Source organism: Papaver somniferum, chromosome 8 (assembly GCF_003573695.1).
Source record: "Papaver somniferum cultivar HN1 chromosome 8, ASM357369v1, whole genome shotgun sequence".
Classification (NCBI taxonomy): Eukaryota; Viridiplantae; Streptophyta; class Magnoliopsida; order Ranunculales; family Papaveraceae; genus Papaver; species Papaver somniferum.
In genome coordinates this window covers 12,600,386-12,611,495 of record NC_039365.1, presented here as the reverse complement: position 1 = coordinate 12,611,495, position 11,110 = coordinate 12,600,386, and the positions used below count along the sequence as shown (strand labels likewise).

The window sequence follows — 11,110 nt, the reverse complement described above, 5'->3', positions numbered from 1 at the left end:
AACATCAATATTGTGCCGTAGTAATAAATCCTAGGAAGATGGAAAAACCCAACATTAGTAATTAATTCTATAAAGAAATAAAAGATCAGACATTTAATCTATGGAAAAACCCAACATTGATAATGTGAAGTTTAGAGGCTAACATGGTGCAAAGCAGAAGAACCCATAGCCAAATATTAACAAGTAAGTTTGAAGTTATGGAACTAACCTTCCAGTAAGGCAAGTCGAAGAATATTGACCGTTTGTTAAACACCCGAAGTTCAGTTTCATCATCATTTGCACCAGAAATAGCCGCATCAGCAACAACATCCCTTTTCCGCTTCCCACATTTAGAATTACCCACATTTGCACTTGCTGCCGCACTACTCTTGCCCTTATTCTTCTTTTTGCTCTTTCTTTTTCCTTATCTCCTCCTCGTTCTTCTCCGCTTTCCCAAAATCATTTGTAATACTATTCTGACATTCAAGTGCCGCAGCACCAGACATAACAGGTGGCTTTTCCTTCCTCTCAATCTCTCCATTAAACCAATCTTTTTTCTGCCGAAGAGGATGATTATGACGAAGAAATCTCCTATGATTCAAGTAGACAGTTTTACGACTAAATGCCAACCAGTTTGAAAGTGTATTTTCACCGCAAAGAGGACAGGCTGCCTTCCCTTTATACGTACATCCAGATAAATTACCATATGCAGGGAAATCGTTTATTGTCCACATTAATAACGCCTTCAAGTTAAAATCTGTTTTAGTAAACGAATCATATACCTGCACCCCTTTCTCCCACAACTCAAAAAGATCATCAATCAAGGGCTGCAAGTATACATCAATGTCATTACCCGGTTTTTTTTCCTGGAATCAGCATGCTCAGAATTATGTTGTCACCTTGCATACACAACTGAGGGGGCAAATTATTAACCACGAGCATCACTGGCCAACAACTGTGGGCTGCGGAAAGATCACCAAATGGATTAAATCCATCAGCAGCAAGCCCAAGACGCAAATTACGGGGATCTGAAGCAAACTCGGGATACTTTTTGTCTATGTGCTTCCAAGCCAAAGAATCTGTTGGATGACGCATCTTCCCATCCTTACTCTTGTTCGTCGCGTGCCATATCAACTGCTCAGCCAGTGCTGCTGATTGAAACAATCTTCTCAATCTCGGCACAATGGGGAAGTACCTAAGCACCTTCACCGGTATCTTCTTTTGCGGCTTGTCTATCATTTCAGCATCGTCCATGTTAGATGTGTCTTCCTTCCACCTAGAATAATGACATTTAGGACACTCGTCTGCATCTTTCAAATCTTTTCTAAACAAACAACAATCATTAATACAAGCATGTATTTTCTGGTAAGTCAATTGATAAGATTTCAGCAGCTTTTTCACTTCATATGTTGAGCAAGGAAGACAATGATCTGGCGGCAACAAGGAACCGATTGTCTTGAGAAGTTCGTCAAAAGATTTCCTAGATAAACCATTTACTGTCTTGTGCCTATACAATTCAACAGTGATGGATAACTTTGTGTGTGTTTTACAATTAGGATATAACGGTGTGTCCGCCTCTTCCACATGGTTTTCCAAACCCTCATCTTGCACAGGTTCATGTCCCTGATCGATATGTGCATCAGCTTCAACAGCAGCATCTATATGATATGATCCCCTTGTTGCTCCCTCTTGGTGTACATCAGTAGAAGTGTGTATAGTCTCCCCGTGAAAAACCCACTCAGTGTATGTAGGATCCCAACCTCGTTTCAGTAAGTGAAGATGCACTTCTTGCGGAGGAAGTGGGAAAGTGAGATTCTTACAATCAACACAAGGACAACTGAATTCAGAAGGATTTCCAAGTCTCTGACAAACGGTATCTATGAAATTCTTCAAGGCCTCCTGATATGGAAGATCACCCCTACATGAAAGAACGACGAAATAATTAATCACGGAATAACACAATAAAAGAGGGAAAACCAATGTAAAGAATGTAATATTCTACAGTGAACAACATACTAACCTTGGCCAATGAACCCAATCTTTATTCATAATTTTGAATGACTTGAATCTGCAAATCTGTTCAGTTCTTCAATCCAGTTAAAAAAAACCTTTCAATTTCCCTTCTCAACCAACACTGGAGCCACTTCTTTGGTTGGAATGTTGAATTTATTAAGGATTAATGGCACCTGGCGCAATCAAAATATGATAACCAGCATAAGTAACCACAACGGATTAACAAATCATAAGATATTTACATATACAAAAAAAAGATTGGAGCAGTAATTCTCTCATATTATCTGGGTGGTAACTTCTTAAATTACATTGATGCAATGATGCATCATTTATTTCATTGATACACGAATCACTGGCCGTATGTAAATTATATTTAAACTTTTTTCTAATGGGGTGCAACCGGCAGGTCCATATCATACCGCATACTTCAATGAAAACCACACATTGATATCTATAACATACATGTGCATCAAACATGTAAGCAAAACAATTGATATCTATAATACACAAATGGAGCAATTGAAAACTCTCTAGAATCATGAAACCTCTTTTCTTCATTACTGTCATGCAAATAAGAAAAGAACAAAAACCTAATTCAAATTTTAATGCAAAAAAGTAACTGAAAAAAACCTACTTCAAAAATCAAAAAAACAATATACCCTAATTGAGCTTTGGTTACAGATCGATCTTCAAATTCGGGAAATTGGTGGAGGTGGTTAGTCGAGATATGGGTTACAGATCGATCTTCAACATTGTATGGTGATGATGAAGTTGGTGAAGTAATCTCCTGAGATCGATGAAGTTAAAAACGATGGTAATGAACGGAGCTGTTGGAGTCGTTGACGATGAAGTTGCCAGTGGTTTGAGTGATGGAGGTGCTGCTGTACCGAAGTGGTTTGAGTGATGGTGGTTTGAGTAATGGTGGTTTGAGGTGAAGTTTCTCCGTCGAACACACTGGGGAGATGCAGTTGAGGGAAAAAAAGAAAAGGATGAGGAAGGAATAGATATGAGAATGATGTTAAACAAAAAAAAAATTAACGCTGTAATGAAATAGAATTAAAAATTAAATGAATGGGTGGTTATGATGTGATGATATACATAGAATATTCCAAAGGAATATTCCCAGTATATGGTTAGATTCATCGTTCTTATGAAGTCTCTGAGTTAGAGTAGTCCACTCACCGCCAGGTTTCGATCTCGGAGCCATGTTATGTCTCGAAGTTGCCAAAACCGATCATGTTTAAGGGTTGGAGGAATATTATGAAAGCATCTTACCTATGAATCGATAGATTCATCGTTCTTATGAAGTCTCCGAGTTAGAGTAGTCCACTCACCGCCAGGTTTCGATCTCGGAGCCATGTTATGTCTCGAAGTTGCCAAAACCGGTCAGGTTTAAGGGTTGGAGGAATATTATGAAAGCATCTTACCTATGAATCGACAGATTCATCGTTCTTATGAAGTCTCCGAGTTAGAGTAGTCCACTCGCCGCCAGGTTTCGATCTCGGAGCCATGTTATGTCTCGAAGTTGCCAAAACCGGTCATGTTTAAGGGTTGGAGGAATATTATGAAAGAATCTTACCTATGAATCGACAGATTCATCGTTCTTATGAAGTCTCCGAGTTAGAGTAGTCCACTCACCGCCAGGTTTCGATTCGGAGCCATGTTATGTCTCGAAGTTACCAAAACCGGTCAGGTTTAAGGGTTGGAGGAATATTGAAAGCATCTTACCTATGAATCGACAGATTCATCGTTCTTATGAAGTCTCCGAGTTAGAGTAGTCCACTCACCGCCAGGTTTCGATCTCGGAGCCATGTTATGTCTCGAAGTTGCCAAAACCGGTCATGTTTAAGGGTTGGAGGAATATTATGAAAGCATCTTACCTATGAATCGACAGATTCATCATTCTTATGAAGTCTCCGAGTTAGAGTAGTCCACTCACCTCCAGGTTTCGATCTCGGAGCCATGTTATGTCTCGAAGTTGCCAAAACCGGTCAGGTTTAAGGGTTGGAGAATATTATGAAAGCATCTTACCTATGAATCGACAGATTCATCGTTCTTATGAAGTCTCCGAGTTAGAGTAGTCCACTCACCGCCAGGTTTCGATCTCGGAGCCATGTTATGTCTCGAAGTTGCCAAAACCGGTCAGGTTTAAGGGTTGGAGGAATATTATGAAAGCATCTTACCTATGAATCGATAGATTCATCGTTCTTATGAAGTCTCCGAGTTAGAGTAGTCCACTCACCGCCAGGTTTCGATCTCGGAGCCATGTTATGTCTCGAAGTTTCCAAAACCGGTCATGTTTAAGGGTTGGAGGAATATTATGAAAGCATCTTACCTATGAATCGACAGATTCATCGTTCTTATGAAGTCTCCGAGTTAGAGTAGTCCACTCACCGCCAGGTTTCGATCTCGGAGCCATGTTATGTCTCGAAGTTGCCAAAACCGGTCAGGTTTAAGGGTTGGAGGAATATTATGAAAGCATCTTACCTATGAATCGACAGATTCATCGTTCTTATGAAGTCTCCGAGTTAGAGTAGTCCACTCACCGCCAGGTTTCGATCTCGGAGCCATGTTATGTCTCGAAGTTGCCAAAACCGGCCAGGTTTAAGGGTTGGAGGAGTATTATGAAAGCATCTTACCTATGAATCGACAGATTCATCGTTCTTATGAAGTCTCCGAGTTAGAGTAGTCCACTCACCGCCAGGTTTTCGATCTCGGAGCCATGTTATGTCTCGAAGTTTCCAAAACCGGTCATGTTTAAGGGTTGGAGGAATATTATGAAAGCATCTTACCTATGAATCGACAGATTCATCGTTCTTATGAAGTCTCCGAGTTAGAGTAGTCCACTCACCGCCAGGTTTCGATCTCGGATCCATGTTATGTCTCGAAGTTGCCAAAACCGGTCAGGTTTAAGGGTTGGAGGAATATTATGAAAGCATCTTACCTATGAATCGACAGATTCATCGTTCTTAGTGTCCAGTGGATAGGCTCAGTGGAACGGACCATCAATCAAAATTTGATCAAAGACTAAAATCCAGACCAAATTTGGTCGGCGATCAAGATCAAATCCAAATATAGTCGGGCGTTTATATAGTCCACATCCCATAACCAGGCGGACGTATAGTCCAAGTCCCACCCCAGACGGACGTATAGTCCACGCCCCACACCAGGCGAACGTATAATGCACGCCCGTCTTTTTTTTTTCTTTTTTTTGTGTGGGGCGGGCTTAATACCTCCACCCCACTCTTTACAAACTTCAAATGCATGGGGCGGGCATAATACCTCCGCCCCACTTTTTTTCTTTTTTTTTTCCTACACCGGGCGAACGTATACTCCCCGTCCCACACCATGCGTTGGTATATTTTACGCCCCACACCAGGCGTTGGTATAATGTCCGTCTGACCACTGCAGTTTCTCTTAGAGTGTTACCACCAAGTTTTTTTTTTTGTAATTTTGTCTAATCCAACGTACCAAAGTTAGGGAAGCAACTACTACTAAATCTAACGGTGGGAATCTTGTGTTTGTTTGTCAAAAATTGTGTTTCTTTGCCAATCCATATGCTTTTGCTTAGACCAATCAGAAAATTCCACTTTCCCGCCCCAGATCCCGCCCAAATTTGGTCACGTGTCTGCCCAAGAAATTTTCAGACAATATTTAATGTTTGACCACTGCAACGTGTCCTATCCCATGTTAATTCCCCCCAGTATTTTCACAACGTGCCCAAAATCATTATTCTCTTCACTCTTCACAAAAATAAGAAAACTCTCTCACCAGAAAAAAAGAAAAAAATCTCTCACCTATCGCCATGTCTGCAACTGTGAAGCTCTAACCCTAACAATCTCTTATCGGAAAATCCTAACAATCTCTCATCAGAAAACCCTAACAATCTCTCATCAGGAAACCCTAACAATCTCTCAATCACTCAAACTCTTCAGAAAACCATAACTATCTATTAATCTCAAAGCTCTTCAACTTCGAAGAAAACCCTAACAAATTTTCAAGAAAAGGATTTCGCGAAGGGGTAATCTCTCATACTCTCAAATCTTAAGAAAATAAATCTCTTTGTTCCTGTTTTCTATTTTAGTAATTTTGAGTTTTTTTTTTCTTCACATAAATGTTCAGATCTTCACATGCAATTTAGGATTTGTTGTTTCCATGATGAAATTGGTATTGGGTCCTATTTAATTTAGGGAATTTTCGATTTTAGGTCTTTTTATGATGATTTTCATTTCAATGATTGTCTCTGCAGCTCATGTTCTAGTTTTTTAGGTCTTTGTTCCGTGTTATAACAAAAAATCCCCCCTTTGTTCGATGCATGAAGTATAATTTAGAATTCGTAAGAATTTGTGATTTGATAGGTGTAGCCTTATTCTCTTTAGGTGTATGATTTGATTATATTTGTCCCAAAGCATGAAGTTTAGCCACTGTGATTATATTTTTGCAAGGCATAACTGCAATAATGAAGACTAACAAGGAAACAATAAAGAAAAAGCTGGTCAGGGAGTTGGCCATAAAGGTAAAGGATTCTCATCTCAATTTCAGTGTAAATAAATTTATTCACCATATCATTTTAACTAACCTATATGCATTGTTGTTGCAGATGAAAAACAAACAGTCCAAAACTGATAAAGGTTCTCCATCTGCAGAACCATCCCTTCCACCTGAAAGTAGGCGATCATCACAAAGGAACAAGAAGTTTGCGATAAAGGTAATGACTTTTCATCTCAATTTCACAACAAACTACTTACCTTCTCATTTTAACTAAGCTACACTTTTTGCAGATGAAAAATAAGCAGAACACTCAACAGTCCCCAACTGAAAGTGCTTCACTCACTTCAAAGCTGCAAACCCCGACTCAAACCAAGTCCGCAGAACCATCCCTTCCACCTGAAAGTAGGCGATCATCACCAAGGAACAAGAAGTTTGCGATAAAGGTAATGACTTTTCATCTCAATTTCACAACTAACTACTTACCTTCTCATTTTAACTAAGCTACACTTTTTGCAGATGAAAAACAAGCAGAACACTCAACAGTTCCCAACTGAAAGTGCTTCACTCACTTCAAAGCTGCAAACCCCGACTCAAACCAAGTCCGCAGAACCATCCCTTCCACCTGAAAGTAGGCGATCATCACCAAGGAACAAGAAGTTAGAACCAAGTGATGTTGTTTCTTCTCTAACTAGATGTGCAACAACTCCAAAGCGTCGTCGACAACCTGAAAGTGCTAAAATGTCATCACCAACTACAAAGAGACAGGCTACTAGGAAGAAGAATGTGCAATATGAAAGTGCTCAACATTCACAGACCACAACTACAAAGTCCCAATCAAAAAGCTCTGAAGGAGATACTGAAAAATCTGGAGTTGGGCGAAAGAATGTAAAGCGAAAACTTGACACAAGCAGCACAGGCCCATGTCTGAATGTTCAACTTAGGGATCCACACGACACTCTCGCATATTTTCAAGATGAAGAAGAAGAGGAAGGGGAGGAGGAAGCTGTGGAAGAGGATAACTCTGATCATGTGGAGCCTGATGTGGAAGAAGAGAATGATAATGGTAATGGTGATGAGCCTGAATTGGAAGAAGAAAATGATAGTGGTAATGATGATAATGAGGAAGGTGAAGAAGGAAAAGAAGCAAAGAAAAGAAAATATGTTCCACGTGGTCCAACCCATATGTATGCACTGAAGTTAGATTCTGCTGATCCGAAAAGAACAATTTCCTTCAACGCTAATGAACAACCGATTGGTGATCCATCTGTGCAACTTGCCAGTGTGCTAGGGGTGCTTGTTCGGAAACTTCCATTAACGTACAAGGATTGGAGACTTGTCCCTTATGAAGCCAAAGAAAACATATGGAAGATAGTCTCGGTTCGCAATTGATAACTCTTTTCATTCGTCAATAATTATTTAAGTCATAGTCAACAATTATTTAATTCATAGCATATTCTAATTCAATTATTTAAATTTATTTGTAGAACCGATTCATTGTGCCTGAGTATTACAAAGACTATTATTTCAGCAAGATGGGAACTTATCTTAGAGAAGCAAAGTCAAGGAAAGCTGGTTTGGTACTCGACGCTTTGGATCGGCTTCAAGGGGAAGAACAAAAGAAACGGCTGGAGAAGTTAATGCCCAGGACCATGACAGTTAGGGAGTGGGAAGAGTTTGTGAAACATGTAGACTCTATTGAATTCATAGTAAGTAATTTCTATTATATAGAATGCCTATATATTTGTATTAAAAACTTTAAAGTCTGTCAAATGATTTTTTTACTTTTCTATTCAGGTCAGAAGAATAAAAATGCAAGAAAATCGTTCAAAACACACCACCCCACATACCATAAGTCGAGAAGGTTACGCCCGATTGGAGGTGAAATTGGTATGTTCTACAGTCTTGATATTCACCATGTGAAAGCTATTGCATCGTTCAAAATATAATTGTTTGAAGTTCTCTACAAAGTTTTATCTTAGAAATATTCTGAGATAATACCATGTTGTTATGCTATTCTTGATGACTCATGTATTGATACATTTATTTGGCAGCAAAAAGAGAAAAATACAACCAAAGAGATTGATAGAGCTATAATCTGGAAAGTTTGTCATAAACAGCGCAAAGGAAAGAAACCACATCCTGGTGTTGTAGAAGCTTTGGTAAGAAATCTTCTCATGTTACTTTGTTTTATTTGTGTGTGCTTGAAAAAGTCAAAAATATCTGATGTTTTACACGCTTACACAGGAAAAACTTGAAAAAGCTCGAGAAAAGTATCATGCTGACTGTGGATCATCCGTGACAGATGATATTCTTGCAAAGGCCTTTGGTGAGGACAAGAAAACTAAAGGGAGACTTAAAGGAATTGGTTTTGGAGCGACACGTAAAAAGGTTGTTGCGCAGTCCCACTATAAGATGATGATTAAAGAGTGTCAAGAATCCTATAAAGCATTGAGTGATCGAGTGGTGCAGCTAGAGGTGAGAATTTAACTTGTCTTTTATTAGGTCTCCTTTTCTTGATAAACTCAAACTCGATAATGCCCCTCATACTGCTGATTGGTCTTAATATAGGGAACAAAATCAAAATGTGTCTGCAATGGAGTCTTACCCTCTCACATGTTAAGTCCCAGCAACAATCATGAGGCTAGCACTAGCAGAAATATTATCTGTAATGAAAGAGTCTCAACTGATACCACTCCAAGTCATGTCAGGAAACAAAATGAGGTTCAAGTGCCAAAGAGATTCCAAGTTTGCAAGTTGTTAAGCTGGTACAAGGAGGACGAGGTGGTTGCAGAGGCTGAAATTGCTGAAACAGATCCAAGTAAGCAGATATATAGAAAACCAATCGGTCTTGGAGCCTACACTGTATGTGTGAAGGTTTCTTATGTGGATGATGCTCTTGTCTACCAAGCTACTTCAGAAGTCAGAACTGTTCATGATGTTGTTTCAAATTTTTCACATGTCCCAAAGATAGAATAATCTACCAATAGACTTCTTAATCTTCTGTGATCTTTTTGGAGACTTAACTTTTGGTAATAAACATATCACTGCCACTTTTTTGTATGTTTTGTGTATATCACATTGGTATGTGAATGCTTTAACTCTGGGTTTGGTTTAATTTGAATGAATCTTTCAGTTTAATCCAATTGTTTATTTACATTTCAGTTTAATCTAGTTGTTTCTTTACATTTCACAAATAGTAGTGACAAAAGTGAAATATATATTCTGAAATATGGGTTTGATTTTATTCACAAGTATTGTAAAATAGTTTATTTACAATCATAGCTATGTGTTGTCCAAGATAGTCCTACTACACATAGTATAGTTGTATCAAGGTACTTCTACAATGCTAACAAGTGTACTGACTGTAATATTCACAATACTAATAAGTGTTGTGTTAACAATTTCTGCTACACATGACAATAATTGTAAAAACAAATGTTCTACAATGCTAACAAGTGTACTGACTGTAATATTCACAATACTAGTAAGTGTTGTGTTAACAATTTCTACTTCATAACACAATCATTGTAAAATGAAATCTTGCAACATCAGCAGGTGTTGTTCAGAATAGTTATACAACTCAAGGAAGTGTAGTGAGAGTAGTATTCACAACACTAATAGACATCGTGAAAAGGTTTTCAACTACATAAAATAGATATTGTGAAACAGTTACTTTATAACATAATTTTGTGTTGTCCAAGATAGTTCGACAATTCATACAAGTGTTGTGCAAATATTATTCATAATACTGGTAATTGTTGTGGCATGTGTTTCTACGATATGCTACTCATGTTGTCCACGATTGTTCTACAATACAAGCAAGAGTTGTGTTAGGTTATCAAAAAAAATTGAAAGAGAATCACAACATCGACAAACTATTGTCGAACCATGAATCACATCACCCGTTACAACACTTGTCATCCATTGTAGAAAAACTTGGACTTTCTACAATACCCCCGTTCAACAATGCATGAAATGGAGTTGTCGTAGGGGTACTGCAACTCTTATCTTGTGTCGTCAATGATGATTTTTCCCGTAGTGTATCTAATCATGTTATCGAGTTAAATGGGTTCTTATCTCAACAAGTGCACTAAATACATATATATATACCTTTGACGACATTCATACAAGTACTATGGGTGACATCGTTCCTCTTAAATAGATACGCTAGTACTATGCGTAACGTCGAAAGATATTACATCAAGTATATGTCAATGACTATCTTAGTGGAGTTTACTTATTTTTATGAATGTCACACACAATAAATTGCTTATGTGTGATGATTGAAATTTATGTGGGATATCGATAGCTAAAGAAAATTTGTAGGACAATTATTTAGCTTGCTCATTGTCAATCCTTAATTGCTTTTTTGTGGCTAGAATTTGGAGTAGGTTTTGTGGGTATACCTATTGTAAACCCTCACGAGACTATAACTCGTCCACTAGGGACACTTATAGGTTTAAATGCATGTTGCATTAGCTAAGTGCAACCGTTTTCTCAACGACATGGAGTTGTTGCATTTAGGATTAGTTTTATTTAGTTTGCTCGAAGACTAGAAAGAGCTAAGTGTGGAGGAATTTGATAAGTGCATAATTTACTACTCCCTCCGTCCTATTTTAGATGAAGG

At 38.4% G+C, this 11,110-nt stretch overlaps 1 protein-coding gene across 1 annotated transcript; it reads right to left on the bottom strand.

Moving 5' to 3' along the window:
• Positions 1 to 374: 374 nt before the first annotated feature.
• Positions 375 to 2,028, bottom strand: LOC113305112. The gene is made up of 3 exons (XM_026554215.1): positions 2,000 to 2,028; positions 913 to 1,897; positions 375 to 806 (listed from the first exon to the last, which is right to left on the bottom strand). Exons 1-3 carry the CDS (start codon positions 2,026 to 2,028, stop codon positions 375 to 377), a joined length of 1,446 nt encoding a protein of 481 aa, XP_026410000.1.
• Between the last annotated feature and the right edge of the window lie 9,082 nt (positions 2,029 to 11,110).

Coding starts and splice junctions, on each gene's coding strand:
- LOC113305112 (XM_026554215.1), bottom strand. CDS start 2,028: ATGAATAAAGATTGGGTTCATTGGCCAAG. Junction 1,898..1,999: donor GATTGGGTTCATTGGCCAAG/GTTAGTATGTTG, acceptor TCTTTCATGTAG/GGGTGATCTTCCATATCAGG. Junction 807..912: donor GTTGGCCAGTGATGCTCGTG/GTTAATAATTTG, acceptor GTATACTTGCAG/CCCTTGATTGATGATCTTTT.